The 22926-nt window shown below is 42.5% G+C and overlaps 1 protein-coding gene across 3 annotated transcripts in view; it reads left to right on the forward strand.

Moving 5' to 3' along the window:
- The window catches only part of vps13a (vacuolar protein sorting 13 homolog A), a 410927-nt gene that overhangs the window by 224423 nt on the left and 163578 nt on the right, over positions 1-22926 (forward strand). For all 3 annotated transcript variants that reach the window (XM_060837965.1, XM_060837981.1, XM_060837974.1), the window contains exon 43: positions 13349-13501. In XM_060837965.1, the coding sequence (XP_060693948.1) occupies positions 13349-13501 (153 nt within the window). The remainder of the gene's footprint in view (positions 1-13348; positions 13502-22926) is intronic.

Genomic DNA, 22926 nt, shown 5'->3' on the forward strand with positions numbered 1-22926 from the left:
AGGGGGCTGAGGAGGACAGGTACCTGAACAATGACTCTCTCCTGAAACACGCACTTAGAAATATTACATCAAATTTAGTTTGTGGTTCAGTTTGTGTGCAAATAAAGCTGATCCAGAATTTAGTTCTAGAGGAGACTCAGTGCCCTTTTCCAAAAGGTATGAGTTTCTTGTTCCCAGTGTGGATGCGAACTGTGGTCCAAAGTGCAATTTAATTGGAGTGAGAAAAGAGAAATGTAGGAGGAAATGGATAGCATGGATAGGGAATTAGATATTGTTCTCTGCAGCAAAGACAGAGTCCAGAAAGATGTGTTGCCTACCTGGTGCCATGATTTAGCCCATCTCTTTTAGGCTGGAGAAGAACCTAGAGTGGGAGGGGAAAGATCCAGTTGTTGTGATCCACACGTGATGTAGGTAGGATTCTGCTGAGGGATTAGAAGCAACTTGGGGATAAACTGCAAAGCAGAACAATAAGGGTGGCGATCTCCAGATTTCTATCTGAGCTATGTATAAATTGATGTAGCATAAATAAAGTTAGAAAGGTAAATGCTTGGCTCAAATGTTAGTGTGAGAGAAATGGCTTCCAATTCTTGGAGCACCAGTACTGGAGAAAGGGAGCAATTTGATTGGGATGGACTTCATCTGAGCCATGCTGGGATGAGTGTGCTAGTGAATTACATAGTGAGGGTTGTAGATTTAAACAAATTATTGGTTCAATTAAAGGGAAGCTTTAAAAAAAACAAAAAGAAACAAGTAGTTACCATGTAGTGAAGAGGCAAATGATGATCAAATTGGAACAAAAAGGGGTAGAAAATGTGTGCAGAATTACAGCAGAAATGAGACCCAGAGAGAGAGAGAGAGACAGCAGCAATATCAAAGCTGAATGCTCGTTATCTGAATTCACATCACGTTGGTTGAGTTGGCAGCACAAGTAGAATTTACGGAAGTTGATTTGATATTTTCTTACAAGGACATGCCTACAGACTGACCTAAACTTGCAACTCTATTCAAGTGTACTCAGTGTTCCAGAAGAATAGGCAAAAAGACAAGGAGATGGAGTAGCCTTGGTAATGAATAAGGGTATCAGCAGTGATATAAGTGCAATAGGAAAGGCAATGGCCTAGTGGTATTATCATTGGACTCTTAATTCAGAGACCCAGATAGTGTTTTAGGGAACCAGGTTTGAATCCCACCACAGCAGATAGTGGAATTTGAATTCATTAAAAGTTTGGAATTGAGAGTCTAATGGTAACCATGAATCCATTATTGATTGTCAGAAAAATCCATCTGCTTAACTAATACCCTTTTAAGGAAGGAAACCGCCATCCTTACCTGATCTGGCCTATATGTGCCTCCAGATCCACAGCAATGTGGTTGACTCTTAAATGCTCTCTGGGTAATTAGGGATGGGCAATAAATGCTGGCTTAGTCAACAATGCCCACATCCTGTGAATGAATTTAAAAAAACATTATGATGTAGAATCCATTTGGGTTAAAATAAGGAATAGCAAGGGAAATAAGTCACGGATGGGACTCCCAGATGTTACTGAAGAGTTGCCTCACTGTTGAGCAAAGTATGTATTGGCTGATATGGAGATATGTAAGAAGGGCTTTACAATTATCATCAATGATTTTAAGCTGCATATTGACTTGATAAGGGTGACATGGAAATTTCTAACGTATGTCAGGGATTGGAACTTCGAGTAATTTCATAATGCTCAGCGTTGACAATACCAGCCAAGAGTCACTTTGTGAGAAGGATGAAGCATCTGTAATTAACAGATGCAGTCAAGTATCCAGTCAAAAAACTGTGGCATGTAAGGTGGCAAAAAGTGCTACACCACAGGGTGTTTTTAAGGAATGACTGAAAAGTTAATAAAAAGGATGAAAATGGATTGTAAAACTAAATTGCAAATGTGTTGCTGGTCAAAGCACAGCAGGCCAGGCAGCATCTCAGGAATAGAGAATTCGACGTTTCGAGCATAAGCCCTTCATCAGGAATAAGAGAGAGAGAGCCAAGCAGGCTAAGATAAAAGGTAGGGAGGAGGGACTAGGGGGAGGGGCGATGGAGGTGGGATAGGTGGAAGGAGGTCAAGGTGAGGGTGATAGGCCGGAGTGGGGTGGGGGCGGAGAGGTCAGGAAGAGGATTGCAGGTTAGGAGGGCGGTGCTGAGTTGAGGGAACCGACTGAGACAAGGTGGGGGGAGGGGAAATGAGGAAACTGGAGAAATCTGAATTCATACCTTGTGGTTGGAGGGTTCCCAGGCGGAAGATGAGGCGCTCCTCCTCCAGCCGTCGTGTAGTTGTGTTCTGCCGGTGGAGGAGTCCAAGGACCTGCATGTCCTCGGTGGAGTTAAAGTGTTGAGCCACGGGGTGATTGGGTTGGTTGGTTCGGGCGGCCCGGAGGTGTTCTCTGAAGCGTTCCGCAAGTAAGCGGCCTGTCTCACCAATATAGAGGAGGCCACATCGGGTGCAGCGGATGCAATAGATGATGTGTGTGGAGGTACAGGTGAACTTGTGGCGGATATGGAAGGATCCCTTGGGGCCTTGGAGGGAAGTGAGTGTGGAGGTGTGGGCGCAAGTTTTACATTTCCTGCGGTTGCAGGGGAAGGTGCCGGGGGTGGAGGTTGGGTTGGTGGGGGGTGTGGATCTGACGAGGGAGTCACGAAGGGAGTGGTCCTTGCGGAACGCTGATAGGGGAGGGGAGGGAAATATATCCTTGGTGGTGGGGTCCGTTTGGAGGTGGCGGAAATGGTGGCGGATGATACGTTGTATGCGGAGGTTGGTGGGGTGGTAGGTGAGAACCAGTGGGGTTCTGTCTTGGTGGCGGTTGGAGGAGCGGGGCTCAAGGGCGGAGGAGCGGGAAGTGGAGGAGATGCGGTGGAGGGCATTGTCGATCACGTCTGGGGGGAATCTGCGGTCCTTGAAGAAGGAGGCCATCTGGGCTGTGCGGTGTTGGAATTGATCCTCCTGGGAGCAGATGCGGCGGAGACGAAGGAATTGGGAATATGGGATGGCGTTTTTACAGGGGGCAGGGTGGGAGGAGGTGTAGTCCAGGTAGCTGTGGGAGTCAGTCGGTTTATAATAGATGTCTGTGTTGATTCGGTCGCCCGAGATAGAAATGGAAAGGTCTAGGAAGGGGAGGGAGGAGTCTGAGACAGTCCAGGTGAATTTCAGGTCGGGATGGAAGGTGTTAGTAAAGTTGATGAACTGTTCAACCTCCTCGTGGGAGCACGAGGCAGCGCCGATACAGTCATCGATGTAGCAGAGGAAAAGGTGGGGGGTGGTGCCAGTGTAGTTACGGAAGATGGACTGTTCCACATATCCTACGAAGAGGCAGGCATAGCTGGGGCCCATGCGGGTGCCCATGGCAACTCCTTTAGTTTGGAGGAAGTGGGAGGATTGAAAAGAGAAGTTATTCAGGGTGAGGACCAGTTCAGTCAGTCGAAGGAGGGTGTCAGTGGAAGGGTACTGGTTGGTGCGGCGGGAAAGGAAGAAGCGGAGGGCTTTGAGTCCTTCGTGATGGGGGATGGAGGTGTACAGGGACTGGATGTCCATAGTGAAAATAAGGCGTTGGGGACCGGGGAAGTGAAAATCCTGGAGGAGGTGGAGGGCGTGGGTGGTGTCCCGAACGTAGGTGGGGAGTTCTTGGACTAAAGGGGAGAGGACCGTGTCGAGGTATTGGGAGATGAGTTCGGTGGGGCAGGAGCAGGCTGAGACAATGGGTCGGCCGGGGCAGGCAGGTTTGTGGATTTTGGGCAGGAGGTAGAAACGGGCGGTGCGGGGTTGTGGGACTATGAGGTTGGAGGCGGTGGATGGGAGATCCCCTGAGGTGATGAGGTCCTGGATGGTCTGGGAGATGATGGTTTGGTGGTGGGAGGTGGGGTCGTGGTCAAGGGGGCGATAAGAGGAGGCATCCGCGAGCTGGCATTTGGCTTCAGCGGTGTACAGGTCAGTGCGCCAAACTACCACCGCGCCTCCCTTGTCTGCGGGTTTGATGGTGAGGTTGGGATTGGAGCGGAGGGAGTGGAGGGCTGCACGTTCTGAGGGTGAGAGGTTGGAGTGGGTGAGAGGGGTGGACAGGTTGAGTCGGTTGATGTCACGGCGGCAGTTGGCTATAAAGAGGTCGAGGGCGGGTAGGAGGCCAGCACGGGGTGTCCAGGTGGATGGGGTGTGTTGGAGGCGGGAGAAGAGGTCGTCAGAGGGTGGGCGGGAGTCTTGGTTGTGAAAGTAGGCACGGAGGCGAAGGCGGCGGAAGAATTGTTCAATATCTCGCCGCGTGTTGAACTCATTAAACTAAATTGGCAAGAAATATAAAAATAAACAACAACAGCTTCTATAAATATGTAACAGTAGAGTAACTAAAGTAGATGCCCGAGCCCTTCATCAGGAATGCTCCTCAGATGCTGCCTGACCTGTTTACCAGCAACACACACTCAATTCTGATCTTCAGCATCTGCAGACTCAGTGTCTCCTAGCTAAGGTTGATGTTGAAACTCTTAGAGGTACAACTGAGGAGTTACAAATGGGGAACAGGCAAATGGCAGATAATTTAACCCAGTGTTTTGCTTTGACCTTCACAGAGGACGATTCTACAACATCCAAAAGACAGTAGATAAGCAAGGTGCTAATGGAATAAAGGATCTTAAATGTGAAATGACACTCTTTAGAAGGAAAAATAAAATGATTGTACTCTGAATGGCAGGACACTAGAAAGCTCAGAAGAACACAGGGATCTTTAGGTGCTTGTCCCTTGATCCCTGAAGGTGACAAGAGAGTTTTATAGAACACTTGAGAAGAATAAGGGATGTTTTCCTTTATCAGAGTCAAAAAGTGTGGTGCTGGATAAGCACAGTCGGTCAGGCAGCATCTAAGGAGCAGGCGAGTCAATGTTTCGAGCATAAGCTGTTCCAGCACCACAGTCTTCAATTCTGATCTCCAGCATCTGTAGTCCTTACTTTCTCCTAGCTTCACTTTATCAGTCAAGACATAGATTATAAGAGCATGCAAGTTATATTAAGGCCTGTAATGTCATAGCCTGTAAAAGGTACTTGGATGAACACTTGAATTGTTATGTGCATTCAAGGCTATAGGCTATTGCCGAAGTGAGACTAGTGTAGGCTTTGAAGTAGATTCTGAGTCACTATCATGAGGGACAAAGTATTTGACAAATCAGCATGACTGAAGGCAATCATCAGGACCTGATGGCCTGCATCAAAGTGTTTTAAAGGAAGTGTCTGTAGAGATAGTGGAGACATTGGTCATTATATTCCACAATTCACTAGATTCTGAGAGGTTTCCCTCAGATTGGAAAACTGCTAATATGATATCTTTTTTCAAGAAGGGAGGGAGACAGAAAGAAGGTAACCATAGGCCAGTTAGCCTCACATCTGTCATTGGAAAAATGTTAAGAGCCAATTTTTAAAGGAAGAACATTTGTATATGTGAATTTTCAGAAGGCGTTTATGAAGGTGCCACACATTTGCACAAGATAGTAAATCACAATTAGTGAGTTTTGAGAAGATTTGTAGCTCAGGTTGAGGTTCTGAATGCAGGTTTGCTTGCTGAGCTGGAAGGTTCATTTCCACACGTTTTGTCACTATACTAGGTAATATCTTCAGTGGGCGTCCAGGCAAAGCACTGCTGATAATTCCTGCTTTCTGTTTATATGTTTTGGTTTCTTTGGGTTGGTGATATCATTTCCTGTGGTGATGTCATTTCCTGTTGTTTTTCTCAGGGGTGGTAGATGGGGTCTAACTCAATGTGTTTGTTAATAGAGTTCCAGTTGGAATGCCATGCTTCTAGAAATTCTCCCAAACATATTAATAGAAAGCAGGAATGATCAGCAGTGCTTCACCCAGAGGCCCACTGAAGATGTTACCTAGTAAATCACAGTGTTATGAGTAATGTATGAGCATGGATTGAAGATTGATTAACATAAGTGACAGAGTCAAGATTAATGGATCCTTTTTCAGATTGGAAAGATGTAATCTGTGGAGTTCCACAAGGATTAGTCATGGGTCCTCAATCATTTGGTATCCATGTTAATTATTTAGAATAGGGAGCAAAATATACTATATTTAAATTTGCTGACTATCCAGAAATAGATGTGAGGTTTTGTGATGAGGATATAGAAATCTGGATAGAATGAGTGGGTAAAAACCTGGCAAGTGGGAGTTTTATGTCTGAAAGTGTGAGGTCATGCACTTCTTGCTAGGAAGAATCAAAAGGCTGGCAATTATCAAATTGGAGAAAAACTCCAAAAAGGTGGAGCGCAAAGGAGTATTGCAGTACATGGAACACAAACATGGCATGAGAGTGCCTCAAGTAAATAAGGCAGCAAATTAATTTTGACCTTTATTGTTAGGATGATGGAGATTAAAAACAGGATGACTTGTTCCACTGTATAAGATGTTGGTGAGGCCACACCTGGAGTACTGGATTCAATTTTGTTTTCCATGTATAAAAAGTGATGCAGTGGCATTGGAGATTGTTAAAAAGAGATCTATTGATTGATTGTTAGGAGGAAGTGTTTGACCTTGGCAAGAATGGCTAAACAGGTTAGGCCTTTTTTTAGTTAGGCCTTTGTTATTACAGTTCAGAAGAATGAAAGGTGATCTTATTGAAATACAAGCAATTCTGAAGGGTTTGTCAGTGCAAATGCTGAGAAGCTATTTCCACAAGTGGGGAAATCTCAAGCTAAGAGGCATAGTTATTGAGTAAGGAAACACTCCTCTAAAACTGAGAAGTGATGGGGTGTTTTTGTCTCAGAGGGTAGTGAATGTCTGAAACCCTCTACTCCATAATGTAGCAGAGGCTGAATTACTGGAAGTATTTAAAGAGGAGGTAGGTAGATTTTTGGAACTTTAGAAGTTTGAGGACTACACTGGCCAGACATGAAAGAGGAGGTGAAGCCTGGGATACATCCGCTATGATGTTGAATATTGGGGGTAAGTTGAGGGGTCAATTTGCCTGTTCCTACCTATTTCTTAAGTTCTTTTATTCTTAAAGTCAGCCATGATTACAACTGTCCCTTTCATCATCACCACTCAATAGTTCTTGTATTACTTGTCCTGCATTATGGTTACTGTTAGGGACCTGTAGATCATTCACAATTGTGACTTCTTTCCTGTATTATTCTTCTTCTCCACCCAAACTGACTCAATCATGGTTAAAGAGATCAGAATGTAATCTCTAACTATTGCAGAAATACTATCCTTAATTGATAACACTCCATCTTTACCCAGCTTTCTCGTACTCTTCAGTATCATGTTCCCCTCAGTATTCATAACCCAATCCTTGTTATCCTGTAGTCATGTTTGTGAAATTGGTATCAGATCAGATTTATGTACTGTGTACTATCAATTCATTTACTTTGATATGAACATATTGAGCATTCAGATGCAGAGCCTTTAGATTTGCCTTTATCCAGATTGTAACACCTAGTCTTGACTTTTGGTACAGTCTTTTTTTTAAATCCTACTTACCTAATTATGCATTTTGTAAGAAATTGGTCCCACGTGGCTTAGGCATATATCATCCCAATGGCATAGGCTCCAATTTCCCCAGGACTGATGTCAGTATCCCATGCAAAGGAAACTACTTCTCCACGCCAGTCTAAGAGACCATATCATCTCAGTAATTCATTTACCCTGTGCCATATAATGTAGGTAAGAATCCAGAGATTGTAAATCAGTGCTTCATACTCTATATGCTTTCCCAATTCCACCTATGTCATTGATGCCCATATAAATCGTGGCATCCGTTTCTTCCCCATCCCCTCTCAAGTTCCCCTCTAGCTCTCAGCAGATTTCCCGAACTCTAGCATGCAAAACGACTGGCTAGGCTATTGCTCTTTCCTGCAGAGACCCATGCCAATCCCCCTCACGATACTACCTCTGCTGTCACCATATTCCTTGTTGTTACTGTACTTGAATGGCTTCCTGTACCATGGTAAGTTTGCTAATCCACCCTGCGCTACTGCTGTGCCACTCAGTCAAGCTGAGGAAATATCAGACCTGTTGGAGCCAAAGCTCCTCAAGTTCTGAACACTTGCTGTACATGTGTTTGTCCTGGGTCATTATACTATCCAGGAGCTTTCCATATGTTGTAACTTTGACATATTATCTGTCCTGCCACCATTTTTGAATTTTAACTAATTGCATGATTCTATTATTCACTTATGTATTGTCATCTATTATTAACTTCACCGTATTGGATGCAAACTACTAAGAGAGTGACCAAAAACAACTATCCTTTTCCCCTGTTACAGAGCAAGAACCAATTCGCCTGGTAAAAAAACAAATCAGAACAAGCACCATCTTTCCACTAAACTCTCCCACTTGCCAGACTTGCACATTTGCACTCAGTTTCCTGAGCAACACTCGTCATGGCAGGTGACTGCCAGGGTTGGAGGAGGCATGTCAAGGGCATCCTCAAAGCCTTGAACAGTAATATTCCTATCGACTAGAAACTAAACTTTCATACAAAACTTGTTTACATTTTAAGTATTTTTCTCTTCCAACTCTCTGCTCTATTCCCCCACTTATTTAACTTCTAAAGGGGAGTTGATGGCCTAGTGATATTATTACTGGACAGTTAATCCAAAGACCCAGTAATTTTTTGGGGATGGGGGTGCAAATCCTGCCATGACAGATGGTGGAATTTGAATTCAATGAAAATCTGGAATTAAGAGTCTAATGATGCCATGCAAACACTGTCGCTAATTGGAAAACCTATCTGGTTCACTTATGACCTTTAGGGAAGAAAACTACCATCTTTAGCTGTTCTGACCGACATGTGACTCCAGACCCACAGCAATGTTGTTGGCATTTAACTGTGTAATTAGGGATGGACAATAGATGCTGGCCGATTCAGTGATGCCCTCATTCTGTGAATGAATGCAACAAACTTGTCCATTTCTTTATCGTGAATTTATATTTTCCTGACTGTTTGCATTCCTTTCCAGCTTTAAATATTCAGAAGACATAGATACGTTAGTCTGTTTCTGTCTAAGTCACTAATATAGTTTATAAATTGCTGAGACCCCAAAAGATGATGTGCCACTCCATCAGCAACAAACTGCCAACTTAAAAAAAAATTCACTATTTAGTTTAAAGGTCTAGTTATATGGGTTACCAAAGTCTTTTGCTGATGTGCTCGTCTTTAAACCTCAAAGTGGTCTGCAACTTGGTAGGTATATTCTGGCCAAGAGTTTTCTCCTCGATTTCGCTCTGCTGCTCACCTGCCTCTGCGCTCGCCCTCACTTCATCCCTCCCCCGCCTACCTTCTCACATTATGCCATGTACTGCAGTAGTCCATTAATGGTGTTATCATAGCTATATCTAATGGTTGTTGGCAGCTTGTTTGTTCAAACATTGCATGGAGTTCAGACTAGGACTCAACATTGTGGTAGTTCAGTGGCAAGTCTTTTCCTTCCATTGGATCTCCTTTTCTTGTGGTGGACTGTAAATCATCTGGGAGTTATAAAGGAGATTTTTGCCTTCATTCATGGATTGTGGCCATTACTGGCTGAGCCAACATTTTATTGCCCATTACTGGTTTTCCTTGTGAAGGTGTGTTGAGCTGCTGCAATCTATTTTCAGTAGGTAGACCCACAATGTAGTTAGGTAGGAACTTCCAGTAATTTGAACCAGTGACTCCCACTCAGAAGATGGTGATAAATTTCCAACTCTAGACAGTGAGGAGTTTGGAGGGGAACTTCTAAGTGGTTCCCATGTATCTGTTGCCCTTGTCCTAGATGGAAGTGTTCATGGGTTTGGAAGGCGCTGTCTAAGTAGCCTTGGTGAATTTCTGAAATGCATCTTGTAGATAGTACAGACTGCTGCTGTTCAGCATCAGTGACGGAGGGAGTGGATGCTTATGGATGTGGCGCTAATCAAATGGGCTGCCTTATTCTCAGTGATGTTGTTGGGGCCACATTCATTCAGGCAAGTGTGGAGTATTTCTTCACACTGCTGAGTTATGCCTTATAGATGGCACACAGACATTGGGGAATGAGTTACTCTCTGCCTTATTTCAAACCTTCAACTTACTTTTGTAACAACAGAATTTCCATGATTAGTACAGATCAGTTTCTGGTCAATAGTTAACTACCAAGATTTCGAAGTTTGTGCGAAGATTTGTAGTTCGGGTGCTTGTTGTTGTGGTTCTGTTTGCCGAGCTGGGAATTCGTGTTGCAGAAGTTTCGTCCCCTGTCTAGGTGACATCCTCAGTGATCACAAACCACTATAAATGCCGGAGGAAAGATCACAGAAACGCTTCACAGGAGGCTCCCAAACTACTGTTTGAGTTGCTCAAGTCCTAAAGAACATAGCTCTTGATGATTCTATGGCAGGTGGTAAGGGAACCGATAAGACGATAAAACATACTTGAACTTATCCTCGTGAATCTGCTTGCTGCAAGTGCATCTGTCCATGACTCTATTGGTAAGAGTAACCACTGTACATTGTCAATACCTTCCATTGTGTGGTGTGGCACTATCACCGTGCTGAATGAACAGATGTTGAACAGATCTAACAACACAAGTCTGGGATTCCATGAGGTCCTGTTGACCATCAACAGCAGCAGAACTATACGCCAAAACAATCTGCAACTTTATGTCCCAGCCTATCCCCTTCAAACTTATCTGGTGAAGCTATCAAACAGTGCTATTTGCATGCCATGCAGCAGGTGATAGACTGAGTTAAGCAATCCCACAACCAATGGAAGAATCTAAGTTCTTCAGTCCTGCCTGATTCACTCATCAATGTAAGGAGATAATCAAATAACTGACTGGAGGAGGTGGCTTCACAAATGTCCCCATTCTCAATGATGGACGAGCCCAGTATGTTAGTACAAAAAAAAAGTGTCCTGTTACCACTCTTGACAACAGTTATTGATTTAGAACAAAGAGGACAAGAGTCAAGTCTGTACCAACTAACCACCAACTTTATTAGTTTAATTAAAACAGACATACAATTTACATAGTTTGGTGAAGAAAAGGTTAAGAGCAGGCATGCAACTCATACAAGGCTATAAACCCATTGGTTTCCATGCCATTCCCTCCTGAATACTTAACAAAAATAAAGGCTAATAACCAAGAATAGAAGCTCACACTGGCCAGGAAGTTTCTCCCAGGTCCCGGGGCTATTTCCATGCTCCCAGGCATGGGGTCCACAACTTAGCAAAGGTTATTGTCCAGTGTTTTCGCTGCTGGCACATCAAAATCCTTAATTTTTAAAATCTTTATCCTAATCTTCCCAAACTGTGGTATCTCGTTTTGTTAATTCTTAGCTCATCTGATGAGCTGGTGCCTTTCCAATATAGGCTCATTCCAAGGACACCGTTAGGGTTAACTCATATTTACAGCACATATCACCCCTCAAAGTTGATCTGGTTTGAGCCAGCCCAAGCCATTGGCTGCGGCTCAGATAACTTCAGTTCACAAGCTTGCTGTTTTTAGATATGAGCATTCCCTGGCCAATGTAAGGTTGAAGCATTAGCAACAGTCTTGAGCCAGAAGTACTGAATGGACGATCCATCTGAGTCTGATGTGGTTGTCCCCAGCATCACAGATGCCAATCTCAGCAAATTCGATTCACTCTATGTTATACCAAGAAACAGTTGGAGGAACTGGATACAGCAGAGGCTACTGGCCTTGACAAAATTTTGGCGATATTACTGAAGATTTGTGATCTAGATTTTGCCAAGTTGTTCCAGTATAGTAGCCCATTGTCCAGGTATATCCTGTTCACAAAAAACAAGAGAAGTTGAACACCGCCAATTACTATTCATTCAGTCAACTCTCAATCATCAGTAAAATGATGGAAGGTATAATCAAAAATGCTATCAAGCAACACTTATTCAGTGATACCCAGTTTGGGTTCCACCAGGGCCACTCAGCTCCTGACCTCATTACAGCCTTGGTCCAAACATGGACAAAAAAGCTGCATTTCAGAGGTGAGGTAAGAGTGACAGCCTTGACATCAAGACAGCATTCAATCAAATGTGCCATTAAAAAACTTTTGCAAAACTGGAATGAATGGGGAGGGGGGATTGCAAGATCTCTGCTGATTGAATCATACGTGGCATGTAGGATGATGGTTATTTTCTAGTGTTTGAAATTGAGTTATAACCATGCTTTGGGAAGCTGAGTAGCATCTTCTGTTGTCTACAGGTAAATCTACCTGGTCCATGTCATATAGAATACTTAATGATCAATTAAGCTGAGTCACAGGACTATATGTAAGCTAACTCTCTCATCCATTCTGCTGTCAATGATGACTGATCTGTATCTAGTAACTCCATTACATGCCTAGCAGCAATCTTTATCAGCCTTGCTGAAAGGTCAGTGTTGAGCTTTCGAATTTTAAATTAACTTGGCCACCACAACAATTAGAAGCTGCAATTTCTAGATTTCTTCTAACATGTGGAGATCATTTAGTTTAGCTGGCTAGACTACTGGATTGCAATGCAAAGTGATAGCTATAGTGCGGGTTCACTTCATGGACAGCTGAGGTTATCATGAAATCTGCCTCCTCAACATTGTCCCTCACTTGAGGCATAGTGACTCTGAGGTTAAATTTACTTCCAGTTGTGACTCTGTAGTGAGAGAACAGCATGTGGTCTGCTGGTCAATGGATATTGTGATGAAAGGTGTCTGCTTAATCAAAGAGTGCTGGTATTTGAGTGGGTTTATGAGTGGAAGTGTAAACATTGAAGGCTGTTAGCTTGTTTTTGGTTTGCAATTGTCAAAAATTGATTTCCGTTTAGAAAACCCAAAGATTGGACGTTTCTGTGTAGCTTTAGAGAAAACCTGACTGGTCAGAAGTGTGATTTTTTTTCTCTCTTAGAAGGATGCATACAATCGTTCAAAGAATAAGTTAGCTTGTTAGAAAAGATTGTTTGTGTAGCCTCTTAACCAGTAGTATTTGGTTAGAAATTTGCAGAATATGCTGCAAGTTTCTAAACTTTCAGTTTTGTGACTATTCATTTGTAAAAACTTAACAGTTTATAGCAAAAAATACTGGTACGACTCAGTGGAGTCAAAGTTCAATGTTTGAGACAGAAAGTTACTTTTCTCTGATTGTGAAACTGTAATGTGATGGTATCAGGTAATGGCTTGTTTTTGCGTTCTGTATTCAGTTTGTTTTTTTTTCCTTTTTGTGTAATAAACTTTTGTATGATGTTTAAGAGAACCTGTATACTGAGCATGGTGGTCAGTCACTGAAAATGAACATTTAAAGACTATCTTCAAGTCAGATTTCATTCTGGGTTCTGTTTGTCCAGTAAAAACTTTAACTAGCACTGTAACAATATTTTATGAACTTACTTGAATACATCTTTTTCAGATAAAGAAGAAAGCTGTCAAATCAATGACACAGAGTGAAAAAGAAGAGGAAAATTCTCCTGCTTACAAAACAGTTATTCAGATCTCTTCAAAAGACCAACTTAACATTACAATGTCAAAATGTGGTTTGACCATGCTTAACAATTTGGCAATGGTAAGAAATATGTTGTTTAAATAAAAATGAGTACTCTATGCCAGATTAGGTGGACCATGGTTTGCTTTTTTAATGATAAGAGATTTATACCATAGATAAAACTTAGTGCTTTGTGGTTGAATTAGAGGTATACTCTAAGGTGGTTTATTTGTCTCCAAATATACTTGAAGCACTAAAGTGCAAGCATAAGATTAATTTAATATTTACTTTTGGTTAAGTCCATCCCACTTGGACAAATTCTGTCAAAACCTGCATTACTGCAATTTGATAGTGGCACTCCTGGAATATCTGTCTACTAGAATGTATCCAAGCGTCCTGCTATAACTTTAATTGTAGTTTCTAGCATTTTTTCCTATGACAGATATAAAGCTAACTGGCCTAATAGTTTCATTCTATCTGCTCTCATAGAGTCATAGAGATGTACAGCACGGAAACAGTTCCTTTGGTCCCACTTTTCCATGCTGACCAGCTATCCTAAATGAATCTAGTTCCATTTGCCAGCACTTAGTCCATATCCCTTTAAACCCTTCCCAATCATATACCCATCCAGATACCTTTTAAGTGCTGTAATTATACCAGTCTTCACCATGTCCTCTGGCAGCTCATTCCATACATGCACCACCCTCTGCATGAAAATGTTGCCCATTAGGTCCCTTTTAATTTTTAACCCCTCTCACCCGAAACTTATGACCTCTAATTATGGACTCCCCCATCCCAGAGAAAAGACCTTGTCTATTTACCCTATCCATGTTCTTCATGATTATATCAAACTCTGTAAGGTTGCCCCTCAGCCTCCAATGTTCCAGGGAAAACAGCCCCAGTCAATTCAGCATCTGCCTGTAGCTCAAAACCTCCAACCTTGGCAATATCCTTGTATTGTTTCTGAACCCTTTCAAGTTTCACAACATCCTTTCATAGGAAGGAGACCAGGATTGCACACAATATTCCAAAAGTGGCCTAACCAATGTCCCCGTACAGCTGCAACATGACCTCTCAACTCCCATTCTCAATGTTCTGATCAATAAAGGAAAGCATACCAAATGCTGTCTTCACTATCCTATCTACCTGTGATTCCACTTTCAAGGAACATGAACCTGCATTTCCAAGGTCTCCCCATGACCTTACCACTAAGTGTTTAAGTCTTGCTCTGATTTGCCTTTCCAAAGTGCAGCACCTGACATTTATCTAAATTAACTCCACCTGCCTCTCATCAGCCCATTGACCCATCTGATCAAGATCCTGTTGTACTCTCAGGTGACCTTCTTTGCTGTCCATTATACCTCAAATTTTTGTCATCTGCAAACTTACGAACTATAGCTCCTATGTTCACATCCAAATCATTTATGTAAATAACGAAAAGCAGTGAAGCCAGCACTGATTCTTGTGGCACTCCACTGTTCACAAGCCTCCAATCTGATAAGCAGTCCTGTAACATGACCCTCTGTCTTCTAGCTTTGAGCCAGTTCTGTATCCAGATGGCTAGTTCTCACTCTAGTCCATATGATCTAACCTCACTTACCTGTCTATCATGAGGAACCTTTGTCGAATTCCTTACTGAAGTTTATATAGATCACATCCACAGCTCTACCCACATCAATCCTCTGTCATATGGATGTCACTATCTATAACTCCACATTCTATGTCTTCCCTGGCCTTTTCCATAGTAAACACTAATGCAAAATACTCCCCCATCTCCTGTGGTTCCACATATAAGCTACCTTGATGATCTTAGAGGGCCCTATTCTCTCCCTAGTTACCCTTTGTTCTTAATGTATTTGTAAAGTCCCTCTGGATTATCCTTAACCCTATTTGCCAAAGCATTCTCATGTCCCCTTTTTGCACTCCTGATTTCCCTCTTAAGGATACTCCTACTGCCTTTATACTCTAAGAATTCATGCAATCTCTGCTGTCTATACTTGACATCTGTTTCCTTCTTTTTCTTAACCAAAAACTCAATTTCTCTTGTCACCCAGCATTTCCTATACCTACCAGACTTACGTTTCACCCTAACAGGAACATACTGTCTCTGGTCTCTCATTATGTCATTTTTAAAGGCTTCTTTTTTTTTAAGGCCATTTTCCAGCCGTTCCTTTACCTGAGAACATCTGCCTCCAATCAACTTTTGAAAGTTCTTGCCAAATACCATCAAAATTGGTCTTCCTCCAATTTAGAACTTTAACTTATAGATCCTGTCTATCCTTTTTCATCACTATTTTAAAACTAATGGCCCCAAAGTGCTCTCCCACTGACACCTCAGTCACTTGCCCTGTACATCCACATACCAAATCAGAAAATGTTCTTGGACACACCCAACCAGTTCCTCACCATCTAAACCCTTTACACTATGGCAGTCACAGTCTATGTTTGAAAGTTAAAATGCCCGGCCATAACTAACCTATTATTCTTACAGATAACTGAGATCCCATTACAAATTTGTTTCCCAATTTCCTGCTGAATATTGAAAGATCTATAGTATAATTCCAATAAGGTGATCGTCCCTTTCTTATTTCTCAGTTCAACCCAAATAACTTCCCTGGGCGTATTCCCAGGAATATTCTTCCTAAGTATAGCTGTAAAACTATCCCTTATTGAAAATGCCACTCTCCCTTCTCTCTTGCTCCTCCCCCCCCCTTTCTCTTCTTCCTATAGCATTTGTATCCTGAAACATTAAGTTGCCAGTCCTGTCTATTCCTGAGCCACGTCCGTGTAATTGCTTTGATCTTCCAGTCCTATGTTCCTCACCATGCCCTGAGTTCATCTGCCTTCCCTGTTAGGCCTCTTGCATTGAAATAAATGTAGTTTAATTCATCAATCATACCTTAATCTCTGCTTTTCCTGCCTGCCTTGACTGTGTTTGACTTGCTCCTTTTCCCAACTGTACCTCACTATTTCCCTGGGTCCTTACCTCCACCTTACTAGTTTAAATCCTCCCTAGGAGCTCTAACAAATCTCCCAGCCAGTATATTAGTCCTCCTCCAATTCAGATGCAATCCGTCCCTTGTGGAGGTCACTTCTACCGCGAGGAGTCAGAGTGAGAGTTGTTTCTACCATATACAGCTTGTGCGATATAAATGAGACAGCAGTCGTCCAGGACCAAGGTTCCAAATGAGCACACAGACTACACGAGAGCATAGTCATACACAAGGCGACGAAAAGTGCAAGTCAGTACAGTAATTTCAGACAAAACAATAGGCACAGTGGTGGACAAATTACAATGTAACAGTGAATGATCATTAATAAAACATAATTTCAGCAGCAATTCAAACAGTTGTCTGAAAATTGCAAATGGAGTGCATTCATTCAGTGTTAAGGAGCCTGATGGCTTGGGTGAAGAAATTATTGCACAGTCTGGCCGTGAGAGACACAAGTCTCCAGTATCTTCTGCCAGATGGCAGGAGAGAGAAAAGTTTGAGTGAGGGGTGTACGAGGTCGTTTGTAATGCTGTTAGCCTTGTGGATGTAGTGTGGTGTAAATGTCTGTAATGGAGGGAAGAGAGACTCCAATGATCTTCTCAGCTGTCCTCACCATCTGTTGTAAGGTCTTACAATCTGAAACAGTGCAATTCCCAAACCAGGCAGTGGTGCAAATGCTCAGGGTAACCTCTGTAAAATATGGTGAGGATTGGTGGGGTGAGGGATTGGGTGGGGGGGATTGGAGATAGGTTGAGGCAAGTATGTCTATGTAGATAGAGATGCTGCTGTGTATTCCTGGCTATGGAGCTGGTATTGAGGGACCAGATGAGATTCTCCACCAGGTGGATGCCAGGAAGTTTGGAGCTCTTCACAATCTCCACGGGGGAGCCGTCACTATCCAACAGTGATCGGTCCATGCCCTCCTGAAGTCAACAACCATCTCTTTTGTTTTGTTCACGTTCAAAGACAGGTTGGCTGTGCACCAATCCGCTAGCCACTGCACCTCCTCTCTGTATACTGACTTGTTCGTGCTAATGAGATCCAGTACCGTCATGTCATCAGCAAATTAAATAATATAATTCAAATTGCGCATTGCTGCACATTTGTGAGTGAACAGCGGTGGATTAAGCACAGTCCAGGGGGGCCCTCTTGCTCAGTATGATGGTGTTGGAGATGCTGTTCCCAATCTGGACTGATTCAGGTGTCCCAGTAAAGAAGTCCAGGATCCAGTTACAGAGGGAGGTGTTCAAGCCCAGCAGACTCTGTTTTCCAGTCAGGTGCTGGGAAATGATGGTGTTAAATGCAGAACGGAGTTCTATGAATAATAATCTGATGTAGGTGTCCTTCTTGTCCAGGTGGGTGAGGTCCAGATGGTGGGTAGTGGAGATGGCATCTTCTGTTGAGCGGTTTGGATGATACAAGAACTGCAGGGTGTCCAGTGACAGAGGCAGCAGGCCTCATCAGAATCCTCTCAAAACACTTAATGCTGATGGATGATAACGAAAGGGGGCGGTAATCAAACATTGTAATGATCCAAAAATGTGAACCCTTCTACCCTGCACCAGCTCCTCAGCCATGCATTCATCTGCTCTATCCTCCTGTTCTTACCCTCACTAGCTCGTAGCACCGGGAGTAATCCAGTTATTACTATCCTCCAAGGATCTCCTTTTTAAATTCCTGACTGACTTCCTATATTCTCTCTTCAGAATCTCAATCTTGTCCTTTCCTATGCAATTACTTTCAAGGTGTACAATGACTTCCTGCTGGTCCCTCTCCCCTTTGAGAATATTCTGCAGTCTCTGTGAGATAGCCTTGATCCTGGCACTAGGGAATCAACACACTATTCTGAGTTCTCGCTGATGGCGGCCTGTCTGTGCCTTTGACTAGAGATCACAATTAATCCCTTTGAATCTGATGTACTGCTTGTTATGTTAGAGCCATTCTCGGTACCAGAAACTTACCCGTTTGTGCTACCCCTGAAAGTCTATCACCCCCGCTGTTTTCCAAAACAGCATACTCATTTGAGATGGGGATAACCACAGGCGACTCCAGCACTACCTGTCTCCCTCTCCTACCTTTCCTGGAGGTAACTTTATTGTGCCTATGATTTTTCTTCATTCCTATAACTGCCATCCATCACACCCCCTAGCTCCTGTAAATTCTTTATTGTCTCTAACTGTAGCTCCAACTGATCGATGTGATCTGATAAGATTCGCAACCAAACTCTCCCTCATCTCCCATATCCAACAGAGCGAGCACATCATTCTACTAAAGGCCATCTTTGCACTTCAACAATCTACAGATCCAGAAAATAGCACAGTCTTATTGCTCTAAAAAACACTGCTCCAGGCTAACTTAATACCTGTATTTTATACTTTTAAAATTTAATCAAGAGACAGATTTAAAAAAAAAATAATCAAAAAAAGAACCTACTCTTGATTAGGTTAGATTAGGTTAGATTCCTTACAGTGTGGAAACTGGCCCTTTGGCCCAACAAGTCCATACCGACCCTCAGAAGAGTAACCCACCCAGTTCCATTTCCCTCTGACTAATGCACTAAACACTACGGGCAATTTAGCATGGCCAATTTACCTGACCTGCACATCGTTGGACTGTAGGAGGAAACCGGAGCACCTGGAGGAAACCCACGCAGACACTGGGAGTATGTGCAAACTCCACACGGACAGTTGCCCGAGGCTGGAATCGTAGCTGGGACTCAGTATTGTAGATTTACAGCAAGGTTGCACTTAAAAACTATGCACTTAGCTTCTCTCCTGCTGTGAGCTCTTTCATGCAGGTTTCTTCAAAGTCACCTGTGAATTCGCTGTTTGTTAATTTTCCTTAGACGCACTCCAATGTCCAGAAATACTTGAACTTAACCAGCAAACGCAGTAGCTGTACAGATTCACTGCTGTTTTCACTTTTGAACAAATGAGTTAAATTTGTCGCCTTCCAATCTCATGCACCCATTCCTCATTCAGAGGGCCTTGGAGTACTAAAACCAGTGGATCAATTCTCTCAATAGTTACCTTTTTAAGACTTTCAGATGCCTTCTTTTAGACCTGGGCACTTTACTCAAGGTGAAATATTGTGGGTACTGGAAATCTGAAACGAGCACTGGGAATGCTAGAGAAACGTACAGGTCTGGCAGCATCTGTGAAGAGAGAAATAGTTAATATTTCCAGCTTAGTATGACATTTCATAGTTCAAATTTTATAGTGACTCAAAATGTTAATTCTGTTTATTATAGATTTGGACCCTTATCTGCCTCAACGCCTTTTCTTTAAATATGTACATAAATTCTTAGTGTTTGTGGTTCATACTTCAGGTTAGCTTTCTCTCCTACTCTTAATTTTCTCTTTTTTAATTGTTTGGTTGTTCTTTGCATAGGATATAAAACCCTGCAACTTCTGACCTGCCACTTGTATTTGCAAAATTGTATGCTTTTTCCTTGATTGCATTTCTAATCTTTGTAGATAACCAGGAATGGTGGGTGTGACCCTTGGATGTTTTCTTTACATGCTGTAATATCATCATCATAAATGACTGGCACACATCTGTATTGACCTGGCTGTTTTGCTAATTCACTTCAGCCAGCTTTACCTTCATGCCCTCATAACTAACCTTATTTAAATTTGAAAATAGCCTGAGAGACTCCTCACTTCCTCAAGTTGAAAAGAATTCAACCACATGCTTGATACCACATCCATGTGCCTTCATTATGATACTAATTAATTAATCCTATTTAATCGTAGAATACCAGTTCTAGTATACTGTGCTGTCTGATCAGCTCCAGCGCATGCTGTTCTAAGACATTATCCTGAAAACGTTCGATGAACTTCTAGGCTATCTTTTGTCCATCTGACTTTTCCAGTTGATATGTAGATCATGGGTGGTAGGGTTGCCCAGTGGCTAGCACTGGTCCCTCACAGTGCCAGGGACCTGGATTCGATTCCAGCCTCTGGTGACTGTCTGCGTGGTGTTTGCACATTCTCTCTGTGTCTGCATGGCTTTCCTCCGGTGCTCCAGTTTCCTCCCACAATCTAAAGATGTGCAGGTTAGGTGAATTGGCCATGCTAAATTGCCCATAGTGTGTAGGGATATGTAGGTTAGGTGCATTAGTCAGGGTAAATATAGAATAATGAGTTTGGGTGGGAGACTCTTCAGAGGGTTGGTGTGGACTTGTTGGGCCAAAGGGCCTGTTTCCACACTGTAGGGAATCTAAAATTCTAAAAATTCTGGAGGGATTCTAAACATTAGAATCTTCCCTGAGCATTGTCATGCATTTCTGACAAGTTCTGGTTATTTCTTCCTTTTTGCCCTGCCCTACGGGTTGCCATCATGAGTGCTGTACACCACTCTCACAAGCAACTTCTTGCTTTCATGATTTTTCATTTTGACACAAACTAATTTTAAACATTTTTTTACTCCTGAACTAGGATCAGCCCTCTCTATTGTACTAACATTATCATTAAATAACAGATCAACTTCTTCACCTTTTTTCCTTGTTTCCAGTCATTCCTAAAAGTCTTGTACTCTTCAAGATTCAAGTCCCAATCCATGTCATTCAGCAGCCATGCCTCTGTATTGGCTGCCAGATTATAGCTATTCATTTCTATTTGTACACTCATTTACTTTGTTTTGAATGCTGCGTGGATTCGGTACTAAGCCTTTAGATGTATCCTTTAATTCTGCATATAAATTTTTGTTCTGTCTGTTGATTTGGCTTTGAGATTCATACTCTCTCATTTATCCTGTCCTGGTTTATCATTAGATTGTTACTATTGGTCTGATTTATTTTTTTCTTCACCCTTGTAAAAATTCCTTTACCTTTGATCATAATTTATTCTTAACCCATTCTTGCCAAGTTGAATCAAGGGTGTTTCATTACAGGCATCTGAGCAAACCCGCTAGTGTTCTGATCTTGAACTTTTTAAATAGGGTGATGGATTCAATTTGCAAGACTCCGAACTAACCAATATAAAAGTATTTTATCGATGAAAGCTATTGAAGGCTGGTAGGTGTCGGGAATGCTGGATGATTAGAGAAATTGAGGTTTTGGACAAGAATAAGAAGGAAGCATACAGCAGGTATAGACAGCAGAAATTGAGTGGTGACCAAGAAGAGTATAAAAGCAGTAGGAGTATACTTCAGAGGGAAATCAGCAGGGCAAAGAAGGGACATCAGATAGCTTTAGCAATCCAGAAGGATTCTACAAATACATTAAGGTCAAAAGGGTAACTGGGGAGAGAATAGGGCCCCTTAAAGATCAGCAAGGCCACTTATGTGTGGAACTGCAGGATATGGGGGAGATATTAAATGAGAAGTTTGCATCAGTATTTACTGTGGAGAAGGATAGGGAACATAGAGAACGTGGGGAAATAAATAGCGACATCTTGAAAAAATCCATATGACAGAGGAGGTGGTGCTGTATGTCTTAAGACGCATAGAGGTGCATAAATCTCTGGAATCTGATTAGGTGCACTCTAGAACTCTGTGGGACGCTAGGGAATAGATTGCTGGGCCCCTTGCTGAGATACTTGTATCATCGATAGCCATAGATGAGGTGCCAGAAGACTGGAGGTTGGCTAATGAAATGTGGTGAGGTAAAAACAGGGAGCTACAGACTGGTGAGCCTGACATCGGTGGTGGGCAAGTTGTTGGAGGAAATTCTGAGGGTCAGGATTTATATAGATTTGGAAAGGCAAGGACAGATTAGGGATAGTCAACTTGGCTTTGTGCATAGGAAATCATGTCTCACAAACTTGATTTAAGTTTTTTGAACAAGTAGCAAAGAGGATTGATGAGGGCAGAGCAGTGTACATGATCTGTATGGACTTCAGTATTGCATTCAACAAGGTTCTTCATGGCAGACTGGTTAGCAAGGTTAGATCACATGAAATAGAGGGAGATACAGATACAGATATTTGGATACAGAACTGGCTCGAAGATAGAAGACAGATAGTAGTGGGTAGAGGTTTGCTTTGCAGACTGGAAACCTCTGACTGCCACAAGGATAAATTATTTGGATGTGAACTTTGAAGGTATAGTTAGTAAGTTTGCAAATGACGCCAAAATTGTAGGTGTAGTGCCCAGCAAAGAAAGTTACCTGAGAGTAAAACGGGATCTTGATCAGATGGGCCAATGGGCCAAGGAGTGACAGATGAAGTTTAATTTAGATAACTGTGATATGTTGCATTTTGGAAAGGTGTCTCAGGGCAGGACTAATACATTTAATGGTAAAGTCCTGGGGCGTGCAGGTTCATAGTTCCTTGAAAGTGGAGTTGTACATAGATAGGATAGTGAAGGTGGTGCTTAGTATGTTTACCTTTATTGGTCAGTGCATTGATATGGGAGAAGTCATGTTGCAGCTGTACAGGACATTGGTTAGGTCACTACTGGAATACTGCCTGCAATTCTAGTCTCCCTTGTATAGGAAGGATTTTGTGAAACTTGAAAGGGTTCAGAAAAGATTTACAAAGATCTTCCAGGCCAGGAGGGCTTCTGCTACAA

The sequence above is a fragment of the Hemiscyllium ocellatum genome, chromosome 2, assembly GCF_020745735.1.
Source record: "Hemiscyllium ocellatum isolate sHemOce1 chromosome 2, sHemOce1.pat.X.cur, whole genome shotgun sequence".
Classification (NCBI taxonomy): Eukaryota; Metazoa; Chordata; class Chondrichthyes; order Orectolobiformes; family Hemiscylliidae; genus Hemiscyllium; species Hemiscyllium ocellatum.